Source organism: Xenopus laevis, chromosome 8L, assembly GCF_017654675.1.
Source record: "Xenopus laevis strain J_2021 chromosome 8L, Xenopus_laevis_v10.1, whole genome shotgun sequence".
NCBI classification, from domain to species: Eukaryota; Metazoa; Chordata; class Amphibia; order Anura; family Pipidae; genus Xenopus; species Xenopus laevis.
Window position 1 is genome coordinate 96,855,295 of NC_054385.1, and position 19,713 is coordinate 96,875,007.

The 19,713-nt window shown below is 41.0% G+C and overlaps 1 protein-coding gene across 1 annotated transcript in view; it reads right to left on the bottom strand.

Annotated features, from left to right (window-relative positions):
- The window catches only part of mapkbp1.L (mitogen-activated protein kinase binding protein 1 L homeolog), an 86,921-nt gene extending 67,604 nt beyond the window's left edge, over window positions 1-19,317 (bottom strand). Inside the window, 2 exon segments of the mRNA NM_001093073.1 lie at window positions 13,523-13,912; window positions 19,272-19,317. Of these exon segments, the coding sequence (NP_001086542.1) occupies window positions 13,523-13,642 (120 nt within the window). The 5' untranslated portion in view covers window positions 13,643-13,912; window positions 19,272-19,317.
- Between the last annotated feature and the right edge of the window lie 396 nt (window positions 19,318-19,713).

A 19,713-nucleotide genomic window follows, 5' to 3' on the forward strand; every position in this document is an offset into this window, starting at 1 on the left:
TTCCTACTGGGAGAAGAGACACTGGCAGTGGCAATGGCTGCACAGTATGTAAGAGACATATGGGGAAATGTAACCAGTCAGTAACAGAAAAACGATTTGCAATGCAAACATTTATGCCTTTGCGCAAAGCCATTTTCCTTTCTGCAAATTTAATATAGCTTTTGCAAACTTCAAAATGGTTTAGCGTCCACTTCTGACAGTGGTAGAAAGTTTGCGCCAATGGGCAGTGGATGTAATAACTGAAAAAGTTATGTTTGCTCCAAAACATTACAACAACTTTCAAGTACTTCTTAAAAGTGTGCAATTAAAATGTGCAATGCACTAGCAGTTTGTGGAAGAATATTACATTGTAAAATGCTATTTTTCTATTCTTATTGGTGCAAATTGTTTCTCTTTGCGACTTTTAATACATTCCCAACAGAGACAGACTTTGCCCTATTCCCATAAACTGCCCCTCTAACCCCATCTGATATAAACCCTCCCCCCCATTGCTTTGGCAATGCTAAATGTATTTGGTACTGCCAATAAAGTTCATTTTATTTGATCAGAGCACACTCGTCCTGGATTGGAGACATTCTTTTCTACACCCCTGCAAGCAGAATTGAGACACAGAAGTGTTTATTGTTCAGAAGCATTTTGACACTTCATGGTAAATGGGTGCTAAACAAAAGCACACACAGCCATGAGATTTCTAGTGCATTCCAACATCCAGTGCACTAAAGCTCCATGCTGTCCAGCAAACATACATTATACAACCAGAGGGCCCAACAACCAGTTTGCAAATCTCTATTCAGCACAAGTGTTAATGCAATATTGGGACCGACTAAAGAAATTAACCTTTTAATTTAGCAATAGCTGATCAGAATTAGCAGGTACCACAGATTTCATAATTCAGATTTTGGTTTCTCCAGGAGTAGTCTCTCTCATGGACTTCACGGTTTCTAAACAGATTGCTGGCATGGCTTCGGTTCAGGGGAAGGAGGGGGAACCAAGAAAGCAATGTTTAGAGAAGATGATAGCAAACAGGACTGATGTTAGGAGAACTACCATGTAATTCGCCAGGGCTTATTATACAGTGAAATACTGAGGGAACAACTTGAACCTTAAATCAACATCAAAGCAAAAATGGAGAATGATTCTTGAGCCAACAAACATCCCTCCGAAGCAAGAAGTGAGGTTAGAAAGGGTCACTATTTCCTAATAAAAACCGCTCCGTGTAGAATAGCTAGCGACTAAAAAAAAACTTTTCTACAGACAAATGTTTAGGTTTAAAAAAAAAAAAAAAAAAAATGTTCATCTACTACGTTACCTTATGTTGCTTTTCAGCTTTGTATTGGATTATGAATAGGTTTAAGGTCAGCTCTACTCTTAGTAGCACTTCCTCATCTCTTGTTTAAAAGCAGGGATCTAGTTGTTACTATGGTTACTGCACCAGAGTAACATCTGCTCCGAATTTGGTCTATCAGGGGAATGCAACAAAAGTCTGTAAAAGGAAAATATTCACAACGCAAAGAGTTCTGCCTTTGCACAAAAACATTTTTCCTTTGTGAGAATTTAATAACTTTTGCAAACCCAGAAACTGTTTCAAGACTACTTCGACAGTGAAAGATTATGAATTTTATAGTTTACACCAGTGCCCAGAGTATGTAATACAACCTCTCACTGAAAAAGTTAACTTTGCACTAATCAAGAAGGTGTTAAAAGTGTGCAATTAAGATTTGCAATGCAATAACTGTAATGAAGAATATTTCATTGTGAAAAGCAAACCTTTATTCTTATTTATGCCAGTTTTTTTTTCTTCATTTACAACTTTTATTAGATTGTCCCCAATCCAAGCAGACAGCTATGGTGGTTCGATGCTTTGTTATCCTTTCATTTTCAGGTCAGCTTAACCTGGCCACAGGTGCTCAGCAAATACCATTATCTTGCCTATTTTACCCCCAGCTCTACCTCTATATTCTGATTTCGGATTCCTGCCCCTGCTCTCGACCTTGGTTGTTTTCCTGGTTTTTGATACTACTGTATTCTTGGTTACTAGTTGGTTTCATGGTTATTTAGTGGTTTATGTGGTTCTGACCCAATGTCGGACTGTAGTGTCCAGGGCCCCCCCACTCACAGGCACAAGCAGAAGAGCAATCCAATTCCGAGCCTACCAGAATCCAGATACTTCTCTGGGGTTTAGTATTTAAACAATGCGGAGCAATATATGCGCCTTTTATTGCATACTATAAGGGGACAAGAGTCCGATTTAAGATATAATTTATACCAAATGTCTAGCTTTCTCTGTATCGGTGTTTCTTAACTCTTTTCTCATGGGAACATGAATTAAGCGTAGAAGTCAGCTTCACAAGCCAAGAATTGGTTTAGAATTAATTATTAAACCTCCTTTTAATTACAAATATCTACTGCAGACATACACTTCATTGTGTTACAGTCACTGACCCATAGGTTAAGATCCTTGCTCTATATCTTTCGCAGACACAATACTAAATTTCACATGGCTGTGGTCTGGCCCAGATGGACTCAAATGGAATTTCTAGCAGTGACAAAACCATTAAGTGGCCGTAGTGCTGCTGTGTAAGAGACGTGGCTTTATCCACGGGAGCCGAGTTTGATGTATTGGATCTGAAATCAAAGTTGGAAGGTTGGCTACTTAAGTTACCAAGTGTTGCAATGCAGCGGTTTGTGTTCCTGTGTTAGGAAATACAGAATTGGATACTTAGAAATAGCCACTTTCAGCATATTTAGGTTTCTGATGCTACATTTCCTACAGCTTTGCATATACATTATTAATTTGTATCTAGGTACAAATGCGGTTACACTGTTTTCAAATAGAAAGCCTCAACATGGATTTTTTCTCTTTTTATTATTAATGTGGCGCATGAAAATTTAACCAATAGTGGGCATTTTTGCTGATTATATGCCTTTTTCACAGTATCCTTTTTTCATTACTACTAAATAACAAGCTATACACATGGACAGAGCTCACCTAGGTTTCCAACAACTAGGCTAGGCAATAGCAATTTTCTGCGGAACAGTTAAAGGAGAAATCAACCCGAGGGGGAAAAAAACCCCGTACCCCCCACCCCAGGTAGCCCTCCCTCCCTCCTCCCCCCAGGCAAACTACCGCCCCCCCCCCCCCCCCGGGAAATGCCATACTCCATACGTCCATCTTCCGGCTCCTCTGTAAGCTCTGGTAAGGGTTTACATGTCCTTCAACCTGGTCATACACATAGATCCTCTTGTTTGGTGAGGTCACCAAATAAGCAGATCTTTCACCAATATGAGGTAGACAATATTGGGTTGATCCAATCAGATCATAATTGCAGCTATATAGGCCGTCTGATCAAGTTGCATCAATTTGCAGATGCAGACCTCGATCCAATGGGAAAATCAAACCTGCACCATCTGTATCTGGACAATTTTTGGCCAGATACCGGTTGTTCAAGCCCATCGGTTGGCACTATACACAAGCCAATAAGCTGCTGACTCAGTCCGGAAAATCCACATATGGCCAAGTTTAGTAATTTTTTTCACTCAGTCTCTTACTGCTTACATCTAATGGGCTACAAAACAAGCTTTTACAATGCTTTAGCAGGCAATACGGTTGTGAATACTGCCAGGGAAGACCTTCTGCTCAAATCAAGTGGTTAGTATGGAACAACTTGATTTCTCTCTGTTCATAAACAGTTTGATGCCCTAAAATCTGTTTTTATAGCAGTCCAATGTGGAATGTTCTAAAATAACCCTGCAAAAAGCAATTCTCTTTACAAACACTCCTTGATCTAGAGCCGATTTGGACACTGCTGACCACACACACCTCTCTACATACTCCTGTATTTTTACACACTGTCCTTTCCGGGTTTTCCTTTTATTTCCTCCTACAATATAGAGATCATCTGCTCCCTTAACTCTTTCTGTTAGGGCACCACAGGGCTATGTCCTATAACCATTATTTTTCTCTTACATACGATTTCCAAAACCACTTAATTTCTTGGTCATCTTCTGAACTCTAATAATCTCAGATCAGGTTTTGTTATTTTTATCAGTCTATTTCACTTTAGCTTGAATTACATTTGCCCAGGACAGAAATTGTTCTCTCCCCCCCCCCCCATTGAACATCTATAATATCCTCAACCCAGGCTTTTTAGCTTTGATTCTGCCCAATCCTTTACTGCTTGTATAAAATAACATTGTAACTTTCACCTGTAAAACGGATCTTTTCATCACACAAGGTGGCAGCAAAATTCACTCTTATGTCACAAATTCCATAGTTTCACTTAGTAGATATGTCACTACTACTACGCCAGGCTCATATAGCTCACCAACCACTCTTTGTAGATATGTCACTGCTACTACTATGCCAGGCTCATATAGCTCACCAACCACGCTTTGTACCAAACAGCTCTGCCATTCCTAACTCTGGCTTCCACTTTCAGGATTAAGTTTAAAATTACTAAAAGAGATGTTGAAAGAAGGACACAACTCTGCTCCACCCTATATCTGTGAAAGTATCTGAAAATATCCACCGAACCGCAAATTACACTCTACTCTTCCTCATCATCTTCTCTCTCATTACTTCTTCACACACATGGGTGGCTTTGCTAGAGCTGCATCCCTTCTCAATTTTACTCCAAACTTGTCAGCATTATAAGTATTTCTACTTCTCACAAGAGGGTCATGGCAAAGTGCAACATACCGTTTTTTTTTTTTTTGTACATTTCCTTTCCCTGTTACAGACCAGTGGCAACAGGGTCGGACCTGCCCACAGGGATACCACAAAAACTCCTGGTGGGCCCAGGTGTCGGTGGGCCCTCATGAATCCAAACATTTGGTCTGTTTCATGGCCATTCCCTATTTCTATGAGAACAAAGAGGCTAAATGCAATAATAGATTATAGTATGTAAAGAAGAGCGACTAGGAGAACAGAGGTTGAGTTGGGAGAGGAAGAATAATAGTACTGAGAGTGGGCCCCTGGTTTTTTTGGTGGGCCCTTGGTGTCCCAGTCCAACATTGAGCAGCTACCGCCACAAGTACAGTGCTGCCTCCATTCGCAGATTTGTATCCCAAAGGCATTAAGCAGACAGACAGACGTCCACTGCCTGTCCCCTAACTGGTGCTTCATTCAGACACACAAGAGAGCTGCAGAGGACACTGGCTCCAACAGGCCCACGCCTGTCCTGGCTGGTACCAACTGATGCTGCAGTCAGTCTGTACCTTGCGCCCAATTTTCTTTTTAATCCACAAGACCCCCCCTGTATGATCCAATCCTTGTCTTAGGGAACACACCATCAAAAAGGGACAAGTGAAGTGTTTTGTGTTGATAAAATACTTGCCCGATGAGACTTTCCCCATTTACCAATGTTTCATGGAGGGAAAAAAAAAAAAAAAAAGAAATGTAAAAAAGGGAAAACCATGGTTTTGGCACTAAAATGAGCCAATAGGACCGAAGAGTTCAGTTATCAGTCAATATCTGAAAATAGGCTTGCCTAAATCTAAGAGCTTTCTAACCAGAATGAGATGGAGTTTTAATGATTATATTTGTATTTTATATTTAAATACTTGGGTACCTAATCACAAAAGCCTTTATGAATCCATATTTTCTGAAAATACATAAAAACAAAGATCTGGCAATTGCAGTTGTTGAAGATCCAGCATAATGTAGTTGTTGGAGAGAATTCCCATATTGCTAGCCAGCTAGCCGATTGCGGATATTTTGGATTTTAGTAGGCTGTACAAAATAATCAGATTAGGCTCATGCCCACAGCTCCACTGCACTAAATGCATGTCCAAGAGCTGGGGATACATGCAGGATATAGTGTAAAAAGGAGCATGCCTCTTGGTTACATGCAATACCCAGCTGCTGCCCCAATGCCCAGCTAAATCCCAATACTTGAACCCTACTGAAAGATCTATGCACCCAATATAAAAACCCAATATTGTGTGAATCTTTGGCACATCTGATATAGAACATCTATTTAATGTACAAGCTTAAAGACTGTTGTATGTTAAATGGCATGCCAGCAACCTTCCATTCAATGTACGTGTGTATCCTACTGCATCATATTTAAAACTCAGAGACCTTAAAAAAAGTAATAAAAACAAGCACTGGCCACAGTCAATATCTGCAGCCTGATGCTGTCCATGGATAAATATTTGGTGGAAGATCACATATTTATTGGGATGGTCACAGTTTTGGGCTCAACTCAGGCAATAAAAGAAAGAACCTGAAAATGGTGAGAGGTACATGGGTCTCAGCCACTGTATATCTGAGGATAGTAAGTAGTTAAATGTATCCTAAATTATAACAGAGAAAAGAAAACATTAATTGGCGTGGACCAATTGCCCCCAAACAATTTAAACATGAAGAAAGTGCTCCCATGAGAACTCTGCAATTTAACTTAAATTTTCTCTAATTAGACATTTGAGCAAAACCTTTTTGTGACTCCTTCAGTAGTAACGAAGCATAAAGGCCATGTTGCAAGGACAATCAGAAACAATCTCATATAGGGTGCTCTGTGTTGCTCTGCCCTGTTCTGATTTGAGGGGTCGGTGAGCAACTGCCCAAGCAAAGTGCTTTATTCTAAAATCATAAAAAATTCCCCCAGCTGTTATAACATTTGGAAATGAATATTCACCTTAAAATATTTCCATTTTAAAGAGAAGAGTGCAAACACAAGTTTCTTGGAACACATTAAGCTGTATTGTAGAATTTCACAAACACTGGCCTAAGTGAGCTAGAGTCCTGTAGCGGGTGACTTTTCGGGTAGGACTTTCGGATGCAGGTATAGATGTGAGTTGGTGGCCCACAGGTTGGTTTCTGGGTCTTCTCTATACATATAACCTTTTTTCTGCCCCTGCCCACTTCTGATATATTGGACCGTCGCAGAACTCTAAAGTAAGCAGCTTGTCTAAACTACTGAGCCACAAAGGAGGCATTTTGGACCCTTCAGCTGGTGTTGGCTCCAACTCCTACCGTTCTTAGAGAAAACCATAGTTCCCATTGCTAAATTGAAGGCCTAGATAAGTACTGGTATGCACAAACTATTGGCAATAAGAGAACATCTGGTGTAAACCAAGAATGGGCACCAAAACTTGTTTTATTTAACTGCAGTACAAGGTTTGGGATCCATTATAAATTAATTATGAAATACTCCTCTCCCATAGACTAAATTTTAATCAAATAATCAAAAATTTTAAAAAAGGATTTACTCTGCAATAATTGAACTATACCTTGTACCTGATCCCAAATACGATATCATTCATCCTTATTGGAAAGAAAACCAGCCTATTGGGCTTATTAAATTATGAAGATACAATTTACGGAATGGATCAGTTATCCGGAAAACCCCAGGTCCCTAGCATTCTGGACCCCAGTTATACCACCTGTAGTAGAACTAGTAATAGTAGTAGAAGGTTATGCAGTGAACAGTGCATCATGGTATGAAACACTTAAGGCAAGCTGAACTCCATTAAAAGGAGTGGAGTGTTTATAGAGCCAGATGAATGTGCCTGTCTATGCAAGAGCTGTCAGCAGAGTGCGGACCTAGGAGAGTTACTGCAGCACATACAGTTTGCATAGCAACTCCAAGCTCAGCTGTTCCTGCTAAAAGCATGGACGGCAGAAAAATGGCAATTACTAGGTGCAACAGTATGTGGCCAGCCCAGCAAGGTGACCCCAGTGGAAAACATCTGCGGTTCAAGTCAGAGGCAGTGTAGGAGATTAATTTGACAAATGTTCTGAGTGAAGGCTAGATTGTCTTTCAAAACCAGACAGTCCTTGTCTACGGGACTTTCTGGCTTCAGTTCCCCCACTTTGCAGTCAGATATTTGTGGACCCCCTCACACCTATGTTACTAGATACATGAATCTAAATGCATGGCCATTACAGTAACTCTCCAATTGTTAAGCCTATATCCCCAAAAATGACATTAAACATGCTGGGTTGGCAGTCAGGAAGGCACCCTGGCATGGCAACCACCCTCAGTACATGCAGAAAGCCACGTAGAGGACACCATACAACCGGAGAGTAAATGCACTTGGAAGGCCTCTGTGTTACCATAGAATTCTTTGGCCCCGACTGTATGACCGTTATCTTATCTCATCTTGATTAAGTTGCTTGTACAAACTTGTATTCAAAGGCTACCACTAGTTTATTTTGGTACTTAAGAAGCCATTGTGCTCATTGTGTGTCGTTTGCGCTTTCATTATTAAAGGGGTACTGGAACAAAAGTATGTCACCCCCCTCGTAAAAAAATAAAGATATCAGAAATCATTGTTAGGGTGGCAAACTGAAATTAAAAGTGAGTGTCTCCCATTCAACCTGGTGACCTGGTTGGCACACCTGACCAAATTTGGTCCAGACAGATTCAAAATTGGCCCTGGTGTTTTCAGGCCCAACCCCCCCCCCCGGCCCCAACTGGTACAATAAATAGGGACTGCCTAAATCTACAGCTTGCCAGTCCTGGCCTGGATCAAATCTCATGATCACATGGCCTATTGCCAGCTAAAGTTCTTCCATCACTACTTGTTAAGCAATCAATCTATCATTGCTTACAAAAATAAAGCTACTGAGGGCATGGGATCAAATGTTTTATCACACAAGAAAAACCTGGGACTGCCAACTTCTTGTAGTTTATAGGCTTGTTCCACTCCTAAGGACATATTTATGAACATTGGGGTGGCAGCTGCATCCATCAGATTGCTTGTTTGGGTGAGAATGTGTGGCATCATCTCATTTCCTGGTGAAAGGCACTACACTTGTATTCCCCTGTAATAAGCAGTATTTAGCACTGTCAACATCTACACACATCTATCTGTCCAATTCTATTCCTGCCAATTTTTTATGGTATTTTTGCCTTAGTTGCTAAGCCATACAGCGAGGAAAATATTTAGGATACAGAGGACTGAACCTCCCACTCAGGATCACCCTGACTGTAGTAGTACCATTATAACAAATTCAAAATACATTTATTTCCATAGGTTTCCCTTTAACACTAAACAGTGAAACAAGTTTTTCTCTAGTTTCAAAGCCAACCACAAATACCAATATGTGGGCACTATAGGGCACAACTGTATTAGATGCTATTATTTTCCATTACAGCTACCTGTACGGCAGTTCCCAAAAAAACCTAACACAATATGATTGGGTATGTATAGAAAAATACCAGGAATTCAAACCCCTATGCTTATAAATAGGGTATTTATAGGGGTCATTTGAAGAACAGGAGAGAGTAGTGAAACATCATACCCCAAGCCAATTAAACATTTGAAATGTGAGAGGCGAAGGCAATGTCTGGCGGCTACAAATACAGGACTAACATTCACCTTAAATCAAGCCCATACAAAATAAAACGTTTTATATCAGGGTAGAGCAATGTTACTGGATCGGAGACACTGTATTGAAGGTTTTTATTTTCATCTACAGTCTGTATATGAAAATATACACAACAACAACTATGAATCCAAGGACATAATGATACCTGTATCTTAAATAATGCATAGGCTTGCTTAGAGTGCTCATGAAGGCATTTATATTACTTTCAGTTGACTTGCATTCGCTTCCTTTTCTTTCTGCTCGCCATGAATGAAATAAAGAGGAAAGAATAATCCATAGAATTTAAAGCAAGTTAATTCTTTCATGCCCCCCCTGGGAATAATTGATTTTATACAAGCATTTTATTTTCTCCTGATGACTTGTTAGGATTAGTGTTCACTGAACTTGTGGGATTCTGGTCTCTGTGGTGTATGGATGCCTGCGGGAGGATCAGGCTGGCACACCTGAAATAGCTAGGGGCAAGGCATTGCTACAATTTAGTGATCTATGAGAGAGGCGGAGTATGTTAATGTGCAAAATGCCTCACGTTTATGCTACATGTAACATCTTTATTAGCTTTTACCAGCAGTCTGACTGTGTCCACTTCAAACCAATTTCTGTTGTTCCCAGCCCATACACATTATTTGTGGGCTTGATGTTGGTGCATCAATAACACCCTTTTCTCACCCACTTTGCAGCAGATTCATATATTTGGCTACATTCCTTTTTTAAAAATGCCAAATGTAGAACAGAACAGCAACTCCCAATACCCATGCCCACGAACAATGGCAATCTAGAACTCCTACGATGGCTTCATCGACACACATGAATATGAAATACGTCAAGGGAAGGTTTGACTCATCTATGTCACACGTATGTGCACAAGAAGCAAGCTGGGGTGACTGCTTATACGCATGCATGTGCCAACATGGCCTGGTGCACCAAGAACTCCCTCCCAGTGCTAGGGGCCACAGCACTCAATGAGATTTTACTTATTATTATTATTGTTAGCCAGCATCTACTAAGGGAGAAAGCTTTTTTGGGGGACAGGTGCCTTAAGGGTAGGGACACACTGGGCGATTTGGGGAGATTTAGTCGCCTGGCGACTAATCGCTGCGACCAATCTTCCCCGAATGCCTCACCTCGCTCTGCGCCTGGCTAAAATGAAAAATCGCCTGCGCTAATCACACGCGGAGATTCGTTTTCCGAAGTCGCCCGAAGTTTCCTCGTGAGGCAACTTCGGGCGATTTCGGAAAACGAATCGCCGCGTGTGATTAGCGCAGGCGATTTTTCATTTTAGCCAGGCGCAGAGCGAGGGGAGGCATTCGGGGAGAAAAGTCGCGGCGATTAGTCGCCAGGCGACTAAATCTCCCCAAATCGCCCAGTGTGTCCCAGCCCTTAAGCAGCATTTGAGCTTATCAAAAATACACAATATATTACTGCAAACAGGTGTCAAAGAATTACATGCTTGTAAAAAGAAGTAATTAGAGGATTTAGACCATTTCCTTTTCCAATAAACTATATCCTTAGAATTGGTGCCTTGAATAATTTAAACAAAGAATCTACCTTCTATTGAATAGGATTACAGAACACACTTGATCCTCGATCTGATCATTTGTGGAACTGCTGAACAATCATTTTTGTTCAGCATCATCTGTCTTGTAGTGGGAGGAACTGAACTCTATATATCTATATATAATTTGATTTAAAACAGCAAAAGGCTAAAACCAACAGAGAATGACATGCACATTAGAACAGTAAATTTCTTGTTTTCATTCCACTCTTTCAGCCGTTTCCTCCTGATGTTATTTCCCCATGTCACCAGGAACAGAACAATACAAAAGAAGTATTTTCTTTCATGAGTTAGCAAAATATTAAAGTAACTTGTTATGCTCAGGGTCAAGAAACAGGAATGTACAGTTCATAAATTGTACAAACTCACCAAATGCAACCTTGCGGAACTTTACAATGTATTCTTTTCTCTGCACTTGTTTCAATGTATTTAATATTATAGAGGTCGCCAAACGAGCAGATCTTAACCCGAAATGCCCACTAACGGCAGGGCAATATCTGGTTAATCAAAAATGTTCGGCCCTGGGGCTGAATGATCAGATTACAATGATGTGAATGGGAGCAGATGGGTTGCAGGACCGCATCAAAGGATCAAAGAAAAAAAAAAATCAAACTTAGAAGGATCGAAGGAAAAATTGAAGAAACAAAAAAAGATTGGCCAGATATCGATCGAGGGGACCCGTCAGAAGCCCCCACACACGGGCAGATAAGCTGCTGCAGCGTTAATCTGTCTGTGGCTTTAAGTCTTTTCTAAAAAGACTTGATGTTGATGTTTTGGAGCAGCATGGTTAATGTTGATAAAAATAAATTAAGAAAGGAGCCTTGTGTTGTAATAAAAAGTGCCAAGCTCATTTACGAACACTGGGAACTTTTGCAATACTGCATTCAGACAAAAGGGTGTAAAGTGCACACAAAAAAAGAAGTATAATATGCCATGATTTTTGCACTTTCCTCATTGCCCCTTGGTATCAGAATTGTCACATGTTTCTGGACCTACCACTGCATCACCCCATGAATACAGCACTGCAGGTATTAGCAGCAGGCAGGCACAGACACGTAGGTGGCCCCCTTCCATTACTTTGTGGCTTTGACTGCCATAGAGCAGGCAATAAGTACAGGGTCCCAAAGCAGCCTGCGCCCACCAGGCTCCCTAACTTGAGTTATTCTGGTGTAAAGGATAAAGTGTTTTGAAGTGATTTATCTCTATGAAGTGCAGAGCACAGCCAGGCATGGATAGAAGTGCTCTATGAATGAGCAATAAGGGGTGCCCTTCGTACTCTTGCATTTCTGCCTGGGGTCTAAGTAAATAACCAAATTGACATTAATTTTCTAACTTGTAGCATACTGTTCAAAGAGTTGCTGTTTTGTTTCTATGGTTCAATGAACTCAAGCACAACTACCCACTGTTTGTAGAGGCCCAGCGATTGAATAAATATTTGAGCAAAAGACCTAGAGTGCCCCAGGCCATCGTCGGTTTGTTGGATCCTGCTGGGAGTGGCATCCATGACCTGGTAAGCAATGGGTTTGAGCGTATACAGAGAATTGTACTTCCCTTTGTTATATAATATTTGTATTTTCTATGATACAGTTGAACACCACTTGGAGGACAATTAGTGGAATATGCATGTTACTGAATATTCTGGCTGCTTACACTTTGCCAAATGAAATTCAAAATATAGGGTGCAAGAAATTATCAGCCGACATGAGGAGGTGTTACTTTGTGGGCAGCCCAGGGCTCTGTTAAAGGGGTTGTTAACTTTTAGTATGATGTGGAGAATGCTATTCTGAGACAATTTGCATATGGTTTTCATTTCTTTTTTGTTATTTGTGGTTCCGGAGTTATTTAGCTTTGTAGTCAGCATCTCTCCAGTTTATAATTTCAGCAGTCTGGTTGCTAGGGTACAAAACACCCTAGCAACCATGCACTGATTTGAATAAGAGGCTGGAATATAAATAAGAGAGGCCTAGGATAGAAAGAGGAGTAATAAAAAGTAGCAACAAAGTGTCAGAAGAAAAACGAAAATAATAAAAAAACAAAAAAAAAAAAATAATTATGAAGATCAATTGAAAAGTTGCTTAGAACTGGCTGCACTATAACGTACTAAAAGTTATCTTAAAGGTGAACCATCCCTTTAAGCTTACATATACTTATTCTGAGCATCAAAGAGCTGTAAATGATGCAATTTGCACCCCATTGGCATGTACACAATGCAAACTAAATTGAATGGGATTAATCAACCCAAGTACAAAATTATTACAGACTCTGGTAAACTGTACAGATGCTGCACTGTATGCTCCTTAGTAGGAATGCGGTTTTTCAGGGAAATTTTTTTTTTTATTGTTTTGCATTTTATGAATATGTTCCACATTGCACCTACAGCAGTGTTAACAAATGAGCCCCAATGTATAAATGCATATTAGGGTTGTTGACCCTTAAATAACTTTCAGAGCTAGAAGTACTTCTGGGCTGTCACAGTGGAACACCTATCCTGAATTGTTGTGTAGTCAGAGGCTTTCCCTTACCCCTACCAACAGAGCAAGTCCCTAAAATAATCAGCCAGTGACCTTGTGGCCACAATCTATGGCTAGCTTAGCAATATGCCAAATACACAAATGCAGCCGCAATCAACCTACCTTGCTGCTTAGGTCTTCTTTCTTGGTGCCAGCTTTGTGTCTCCTCAGCTTGATGGAGGGAGAGCGCAGCAGGTTTTTCAGGCGGCTGGTTATAGTCGTTCCACTTTCTATAGTTGCCATACTTCAGGTGCACTAATCAGTCTCTTCTGCTAAAAAGCACAATACAAAAAGCCCTTGTGTCCGTGCAAGCGTGCTAAAGTAAAACTGGACCTCTGGTAGTGCTCGGTTGTGCATGGCCCAGGTGCCGAGTCCCTCCGACTGTCAGCATGTCTGGGAGCCAGTGTCACTTCCCATGCTGCAAGGCTTTTGTTTCCAAATAGAAGGGGAGGATGGTGAAGAGGAGACGGGAGGGGGTGGGGGCGATTTGCCGTCAGATTTCACAGGAGCAACCTGAAATAACACACAGGCACACAAGAGCAGGCGTTAGAGAGCTGCAATGGAGATTTATAGCAACGCAGAGCACGGGTATCCCATATCCACAGATGGCTACTCACACACACACAGGAATTATGGGATGGCAACGATTTTGAAAAATGCCATATTAATCACTTTATCCTGGCTGAGTAACCATGACGTAGAGAAAGGATTACACCCCAAAATGTAAATGAAAGGGTTAACCCATGCTATGCCAAACGACTAAATTCCTGGGTTTACCCAAAAGGTCTTGCAGCAAAGGCTTAAAGGGCATGTGAAACCAAATATTATACATACATATATATACATATATATATATATACACACACACACATCTCCATAGTGGACAGCACTCCATAATCAATCAGACTGAGTAAAGCATTAGATCTTTGAAAGGTTTATTGGTGGACCAACGTTTCAATTCCGCACAGGAATCTTCGTCAGGGTATAAAATATAAAAATATAAAAAACATTTAATCACTTTTAGTTATTTGCAAATTTCTACTGAAAGCCACATCCGTCTTTGCTATTCTCTGCACTGGTGGTTCTGACTTTTGGAACAAGATGGCAGATGACAGCTGATTAAACACCCCTATCTTGGCTAAAGATGAGCAAACTTCGACCTAGATTATCTCAGCTGGCCTCATGCAGCTATTTGGGGGCACTGCTAGGTGGTATAAATCTCCCACAAACTGCTAGGGCTCTCCATTTAATGCAGAGCTTTGGAGGACAGCAACCCTCCGTAACGGTTTGGCATGTGGTAGAACTCACGTGGATGTAATATTCTGCACAATGTATACAAAAACACTCACTATCACCATGTTCAGTTTCTAATTATTAACAAAATCACATTTTCAGGGTCAGTACATTGTGTATGCAGCTGAAGGTTTCTTTTTTGCAAAAAAAAAAAAAATGCAGATTAAAGGCACATGTTCCCTCTTTATTTGAAAAATAAATAAATTGCTCTGTTTGATTCCCTATGAGGCAAAGACTAGTGAGGGGCTACTTTTAAAGCCTTATCAGATGCCAGAAAACAGCAATTCCCAGGGCTAAGCCAGCCCTCTGCAGCTGTCAATCCCTGTCAGTGACCTGCACCCTCAGCAACACGTACCAGCATGCCTCAGCCTTTCCATTCACACTAGAAAAAATGGGTCACTATCATTCAGTTTGTGAATGAAGAGAAGGAAGCAGCGAGTTAGCCCATGCTTGTCTTCATTGAGTCACTCACATTGCCAGACAGGACATATTGACTGCTGCAGGGGACACAGTGTCCCAGATAGCAGCTGTTTGTGTCCTAACGCCAGGGTGCACATGCAACCCCACGATACACTAATGTAGGTTCACCGGTTACTATGATTTGTATAGATGCTGTGCATTTAGTTCTTTTACAAATACAGGCATTTATACGTAAAGCCTATTGGGTCTATATAATGCCATCTATTCATAGAAGACAGATAAAAGCAGGCATAGGTACGAGGCCTTAAGCGGATTATACATACAAGACGAGGTCGCCAAACGAGTGAATCTCTATCCAATTTTGGGCTGATCAATCCGATCACCGGCCCTAGGGCCCAACGATTGGATCACAATAAGCAAAATATGAGCAGTCGGATGAATAAAAGCATGGGCAGTTATTTACCATTCATGTGGACAGCCAAATTACAGAGGTTTAACCAACGGGTCTAACTATCAAAACCCCACGTTGATGGGATACCCTGTTCATTTTGCCAGTTACCCGTAAATAACCTGATTAGTCAATATGGTGTCCACTGTCGCCAAGAAACATTTGAAAGCAAGTGCTTTGGCAGATCCCAAAACCTCCCATAAACAAAAACAAATAAGCAAAAAAAAAAAAGGGGGGTAGTACAAGTTAATACAGGTATGGTACCAGCTATCCAGAATGATCAGGACCTTGGCTTTTCCAGATAATAGATCTTTCCATAAGGGATGCACCGAATCCACTTTTTTGGATTCGGCCGAACCCCCGAATCCTTCACGAAGGATTCGGCTGAATACCGAACCCTAATTTGCATATGCAAATTAGGGGTGGGAAGGGGAAAACATTTTTTACTTCCTTGTTTTCTGACAAAAAGTCACGCAATTTCCCTCCCTGCCCCTAATTTGCATATGCAAATTAGGATTCTGATTCTGTTCGGCTGGGCAGAAGGATTCGTCCGAATCCTGCTGAAAAAGGCCGAATCCTGGCCAAATCCCAAACCGAATCCTGGATTCGGTGCATCCCTACTTTCCAAAATTTGTATCCTTTTACCTTAAATCTACTATAAAATCATGTAAACAGCAAATAAACCCAATAGGCTAGTTTTGCTTCCAATAAGGATTAATTATATATTAGTTTGGATCAAGTACAAGGTACTGTTTTATTACTACAGAGAAAAAGGTAAACTTTTTTAAAAATCTGGAGTCTATGGGAGACTGCCTTTCTGCAATTTGTAGCTTTCTGAATAAAAGGTTTACAGATAACGGATCCTATAGGCCAATAATCCGGCTCTCTGAAGGTCATTTATTTATTATTATGAACAAGCAGGAAGCAAGGCTTGCTATTGTACTGTAGGGGAATATGAGGACACACTGTACATTAGTGTCAGATATGGTCTCAGGATGCAATAGACAGAACGTTAAGGAGTGCAATATCAGGCACCCACATGTAATATGTCACCAGCAGTGATTACACAGTTACAGAGCTGAGCACATCAATCAGGCAAGGAGAGCCTGTTACACTACATGACCCCACACACATCCCACTTCATCCCTGTGTACACATTCTTGTGATTGTGCAGTATACACAGGTCACTATAGCAGTCTCTAACAGACAGTTTGTGCTTCTCTAGAGCGGGAATTCTTTGTTATATTACAAACAAGGGTGTAACTTGAGCTGCCAGAACCCAACATTATTTGTGGAGGGAAGCAATTACACCTGAACCTGCAGTGCCTCACTCTGCACACCTATACATCAGGTGATAACCCAGGAGGAACGGGTCACACATGCTTACCAGGTCCCCCTGCAGCCCAAGGGTGCAACGTCTTTATTGTTATGTCACTATCAGACTCCAAAACCAGAGCCCATAAATCAAAGGTCACGTCTGCCATTACACTATTAATTTACCCTGGGGAGAAGCAAACTAGAGCCTTTCACCTGTTGCAGCAAAACAAGCCATGTCAATGGCAGCCAGCAATACAGCAAGGAGACACTGTAGATTAGGCTACATTAGATTAGGCTTTAATTTTAAAGGAGCAATATACGGTCACTTCTTTTGCATTTGGATTAAGGCTAAAATAGATAGGCTAAGAGCTAAATGTATATTCTCTTAACCGCATACTGTCATGGGAAAAAAAAAAAAATCAACATTTCCAACATCTCACTCATGACGTGGGGTTGTTTGACAGCTCTGCCATCGCTGCTCAGATGCTACCCCCATTGAAGATGCAGGAGCCTATTTTTGTGGTCATCAGTTGGCTGATAAGTGCCACAGCCTTAGCGCCCTCTATGCTGCCATTGCCTGTTTGCTTATATGCCTCCTTATTGTGTTAATATGGCCATAGACATTGCCAAACGAGTGGATCTCTCCCGCATATGCCCACATAGAGGTGGGCAATATCGGCCCGATATGATCGTGGGCCCTAGGGATCACAATGCATCCAATACGGCGGTTGGATTGCGGGACAGCATACACGCACAGAATTTTTTAACCTGCCCGATCTAGATCAGCCCGACTTTCGGCCAGATATCCATTGGGGAAGCCCGTCGGATGGCCCCACACACGGGCCAATAAGCTGCCAACAGCTTTTATCGGCCTTTATACTACAATTACAAGAAGCTGGAAAGACCCGGCAGTCCTTAGTCATGACCCATTAATTGACACATAAAAACAGCACTTTGCATAGCAGGAACTACTTACAAAGTTATCTCATACACACCATTAAAGGGGTGGTTTACCTTTAAGTCAACTTTTAGTATGTTATAGAATGGCTAATTCTAAGCAGCTTTTCAACTGGTCTTCATGATTGAGTTATAGAATGGCTAATTCTAAGCAGCTTTTCAACTGGTCTTCATTATTGATTTTTTTTTTTTTTTTTATAGTTTTTTACTTATTTGCCAACTGCTTCTGACTCTTTCCAGCTTTTAAATGGGGGTCACTGACCCCATCATACTAAATGATACTAAAAGTTAACTCAAGAGTGAACAACCCCATTAACATATGCCAGCACTGCCCAGGACCATGTACACCCATTTATTGTACAATGCTGCAGATTATGTCAATGCTACACAAACACACGATGAAAATTATAAATACAAAAAAAAAGTGGAAAAAAGGAAAAATGTTTCCATTACCCCCCTCCCCCACTAGGTGGCACACTTGCCAGACAAGATGGTCACAGTGTTACATCCCATTTTTTTTTTTGTGAGCCCTTCATTGGATTCCAAGAGAATGGTCATGCTAGTGTATATTCTACCATAAAAGGTAGATTTATATTTTTCCCCCCAAGTAGTAAACGGTCAGATTTGGCAAGTGAATATCTGGGATTGTTTGGCAATTTGCATTCAGTTAGTAGTGCATACACTACATATATTTTGACTTTATTAGCTTTTTTCAAAACAATGGCTGCCTTTAGTGCTCATGAGTCAGTACAAAGTTTAGCGCTTACTAACCAAATAGCTGCCCTGCAGATCAGGTGAGCGGAAGATGGAATGCTGAGTATTTTGAGCACAGCTGGCTCCGATAAAAGACAAGTATAATTATGGTACCAGTAAAGAGAATACTCACAATAAAAAAACAAAAAAAACTAGCCCTACCAGTTACTAGTGGGACAGCCAACATACAACCCTCAAGCTATTATTGAACTACAACTATAAACTCCGTCCGTTACAGCAGGGAGGCACAGGTTCAATATCCCTGGGCTATCAGAAAAGTGCATGTATGGCTTCTATTATCTGGGGAAAAAAACCCAGTTAAGATTCTCCATGGTGTGAAGTATAAGGCATCAGCATGCCGGATAAGGTATTAGCCATCATTTAAAGGGACACTTATCTCCAGGAGAAAAAAAAAAAAAAAAAAAAAAAAAATTATATATTATAATATATATATATATATATATAACCGGGATCACACACACAGACACACAGACACACAGACACACAGACACACAGACACACAGACACACAGACACACAGACACACAGACACACACCCGCTCGCCAGCAGATTTATATAGTCCTACAGTGGCTCGTGAGGGATCATGGGAGATGTAGTCCAAGCTGATTGTATTTACATGGAGCCCCGGACATAATATCAGGCTCGCAGTTCTGTGGCACGTACCTGCCGGTCCCAGTGTCTCCCCAGCCGCTAGCAGGACGAAGATTGATTCCTAGTCCCAGTCTATCCAACTGCCTGCAGTGAGTAGTAGGAGGGAGCTTCAGAACTACGGAAGCCCAGCGCGCACAAACGTGCCTTTATAGCTTTTCTCTGCATATGCTGTGCAGACTCTGGGCTTTTTTTTTTTTTAACTTGAAAAATAGGTTTGGTTGGGGGTTGAATGAAGGCACTTAGATTGCTGCAAAACAGAAAATATGGGTTTAGGGAGAAATCTCACACTGAGTGAAATATGAGAAGTCACCCACACAATAACATTGCTAGCTGTTTATAAAGATAATATCAGAGACTCCTGACTGGAAATAAATACTGGCCTTCCTATGTTATTCTCTTTTTATCCTATTAATAATGTTGGCATCAAGCATCATTTTTACTGATCAAGAGATTG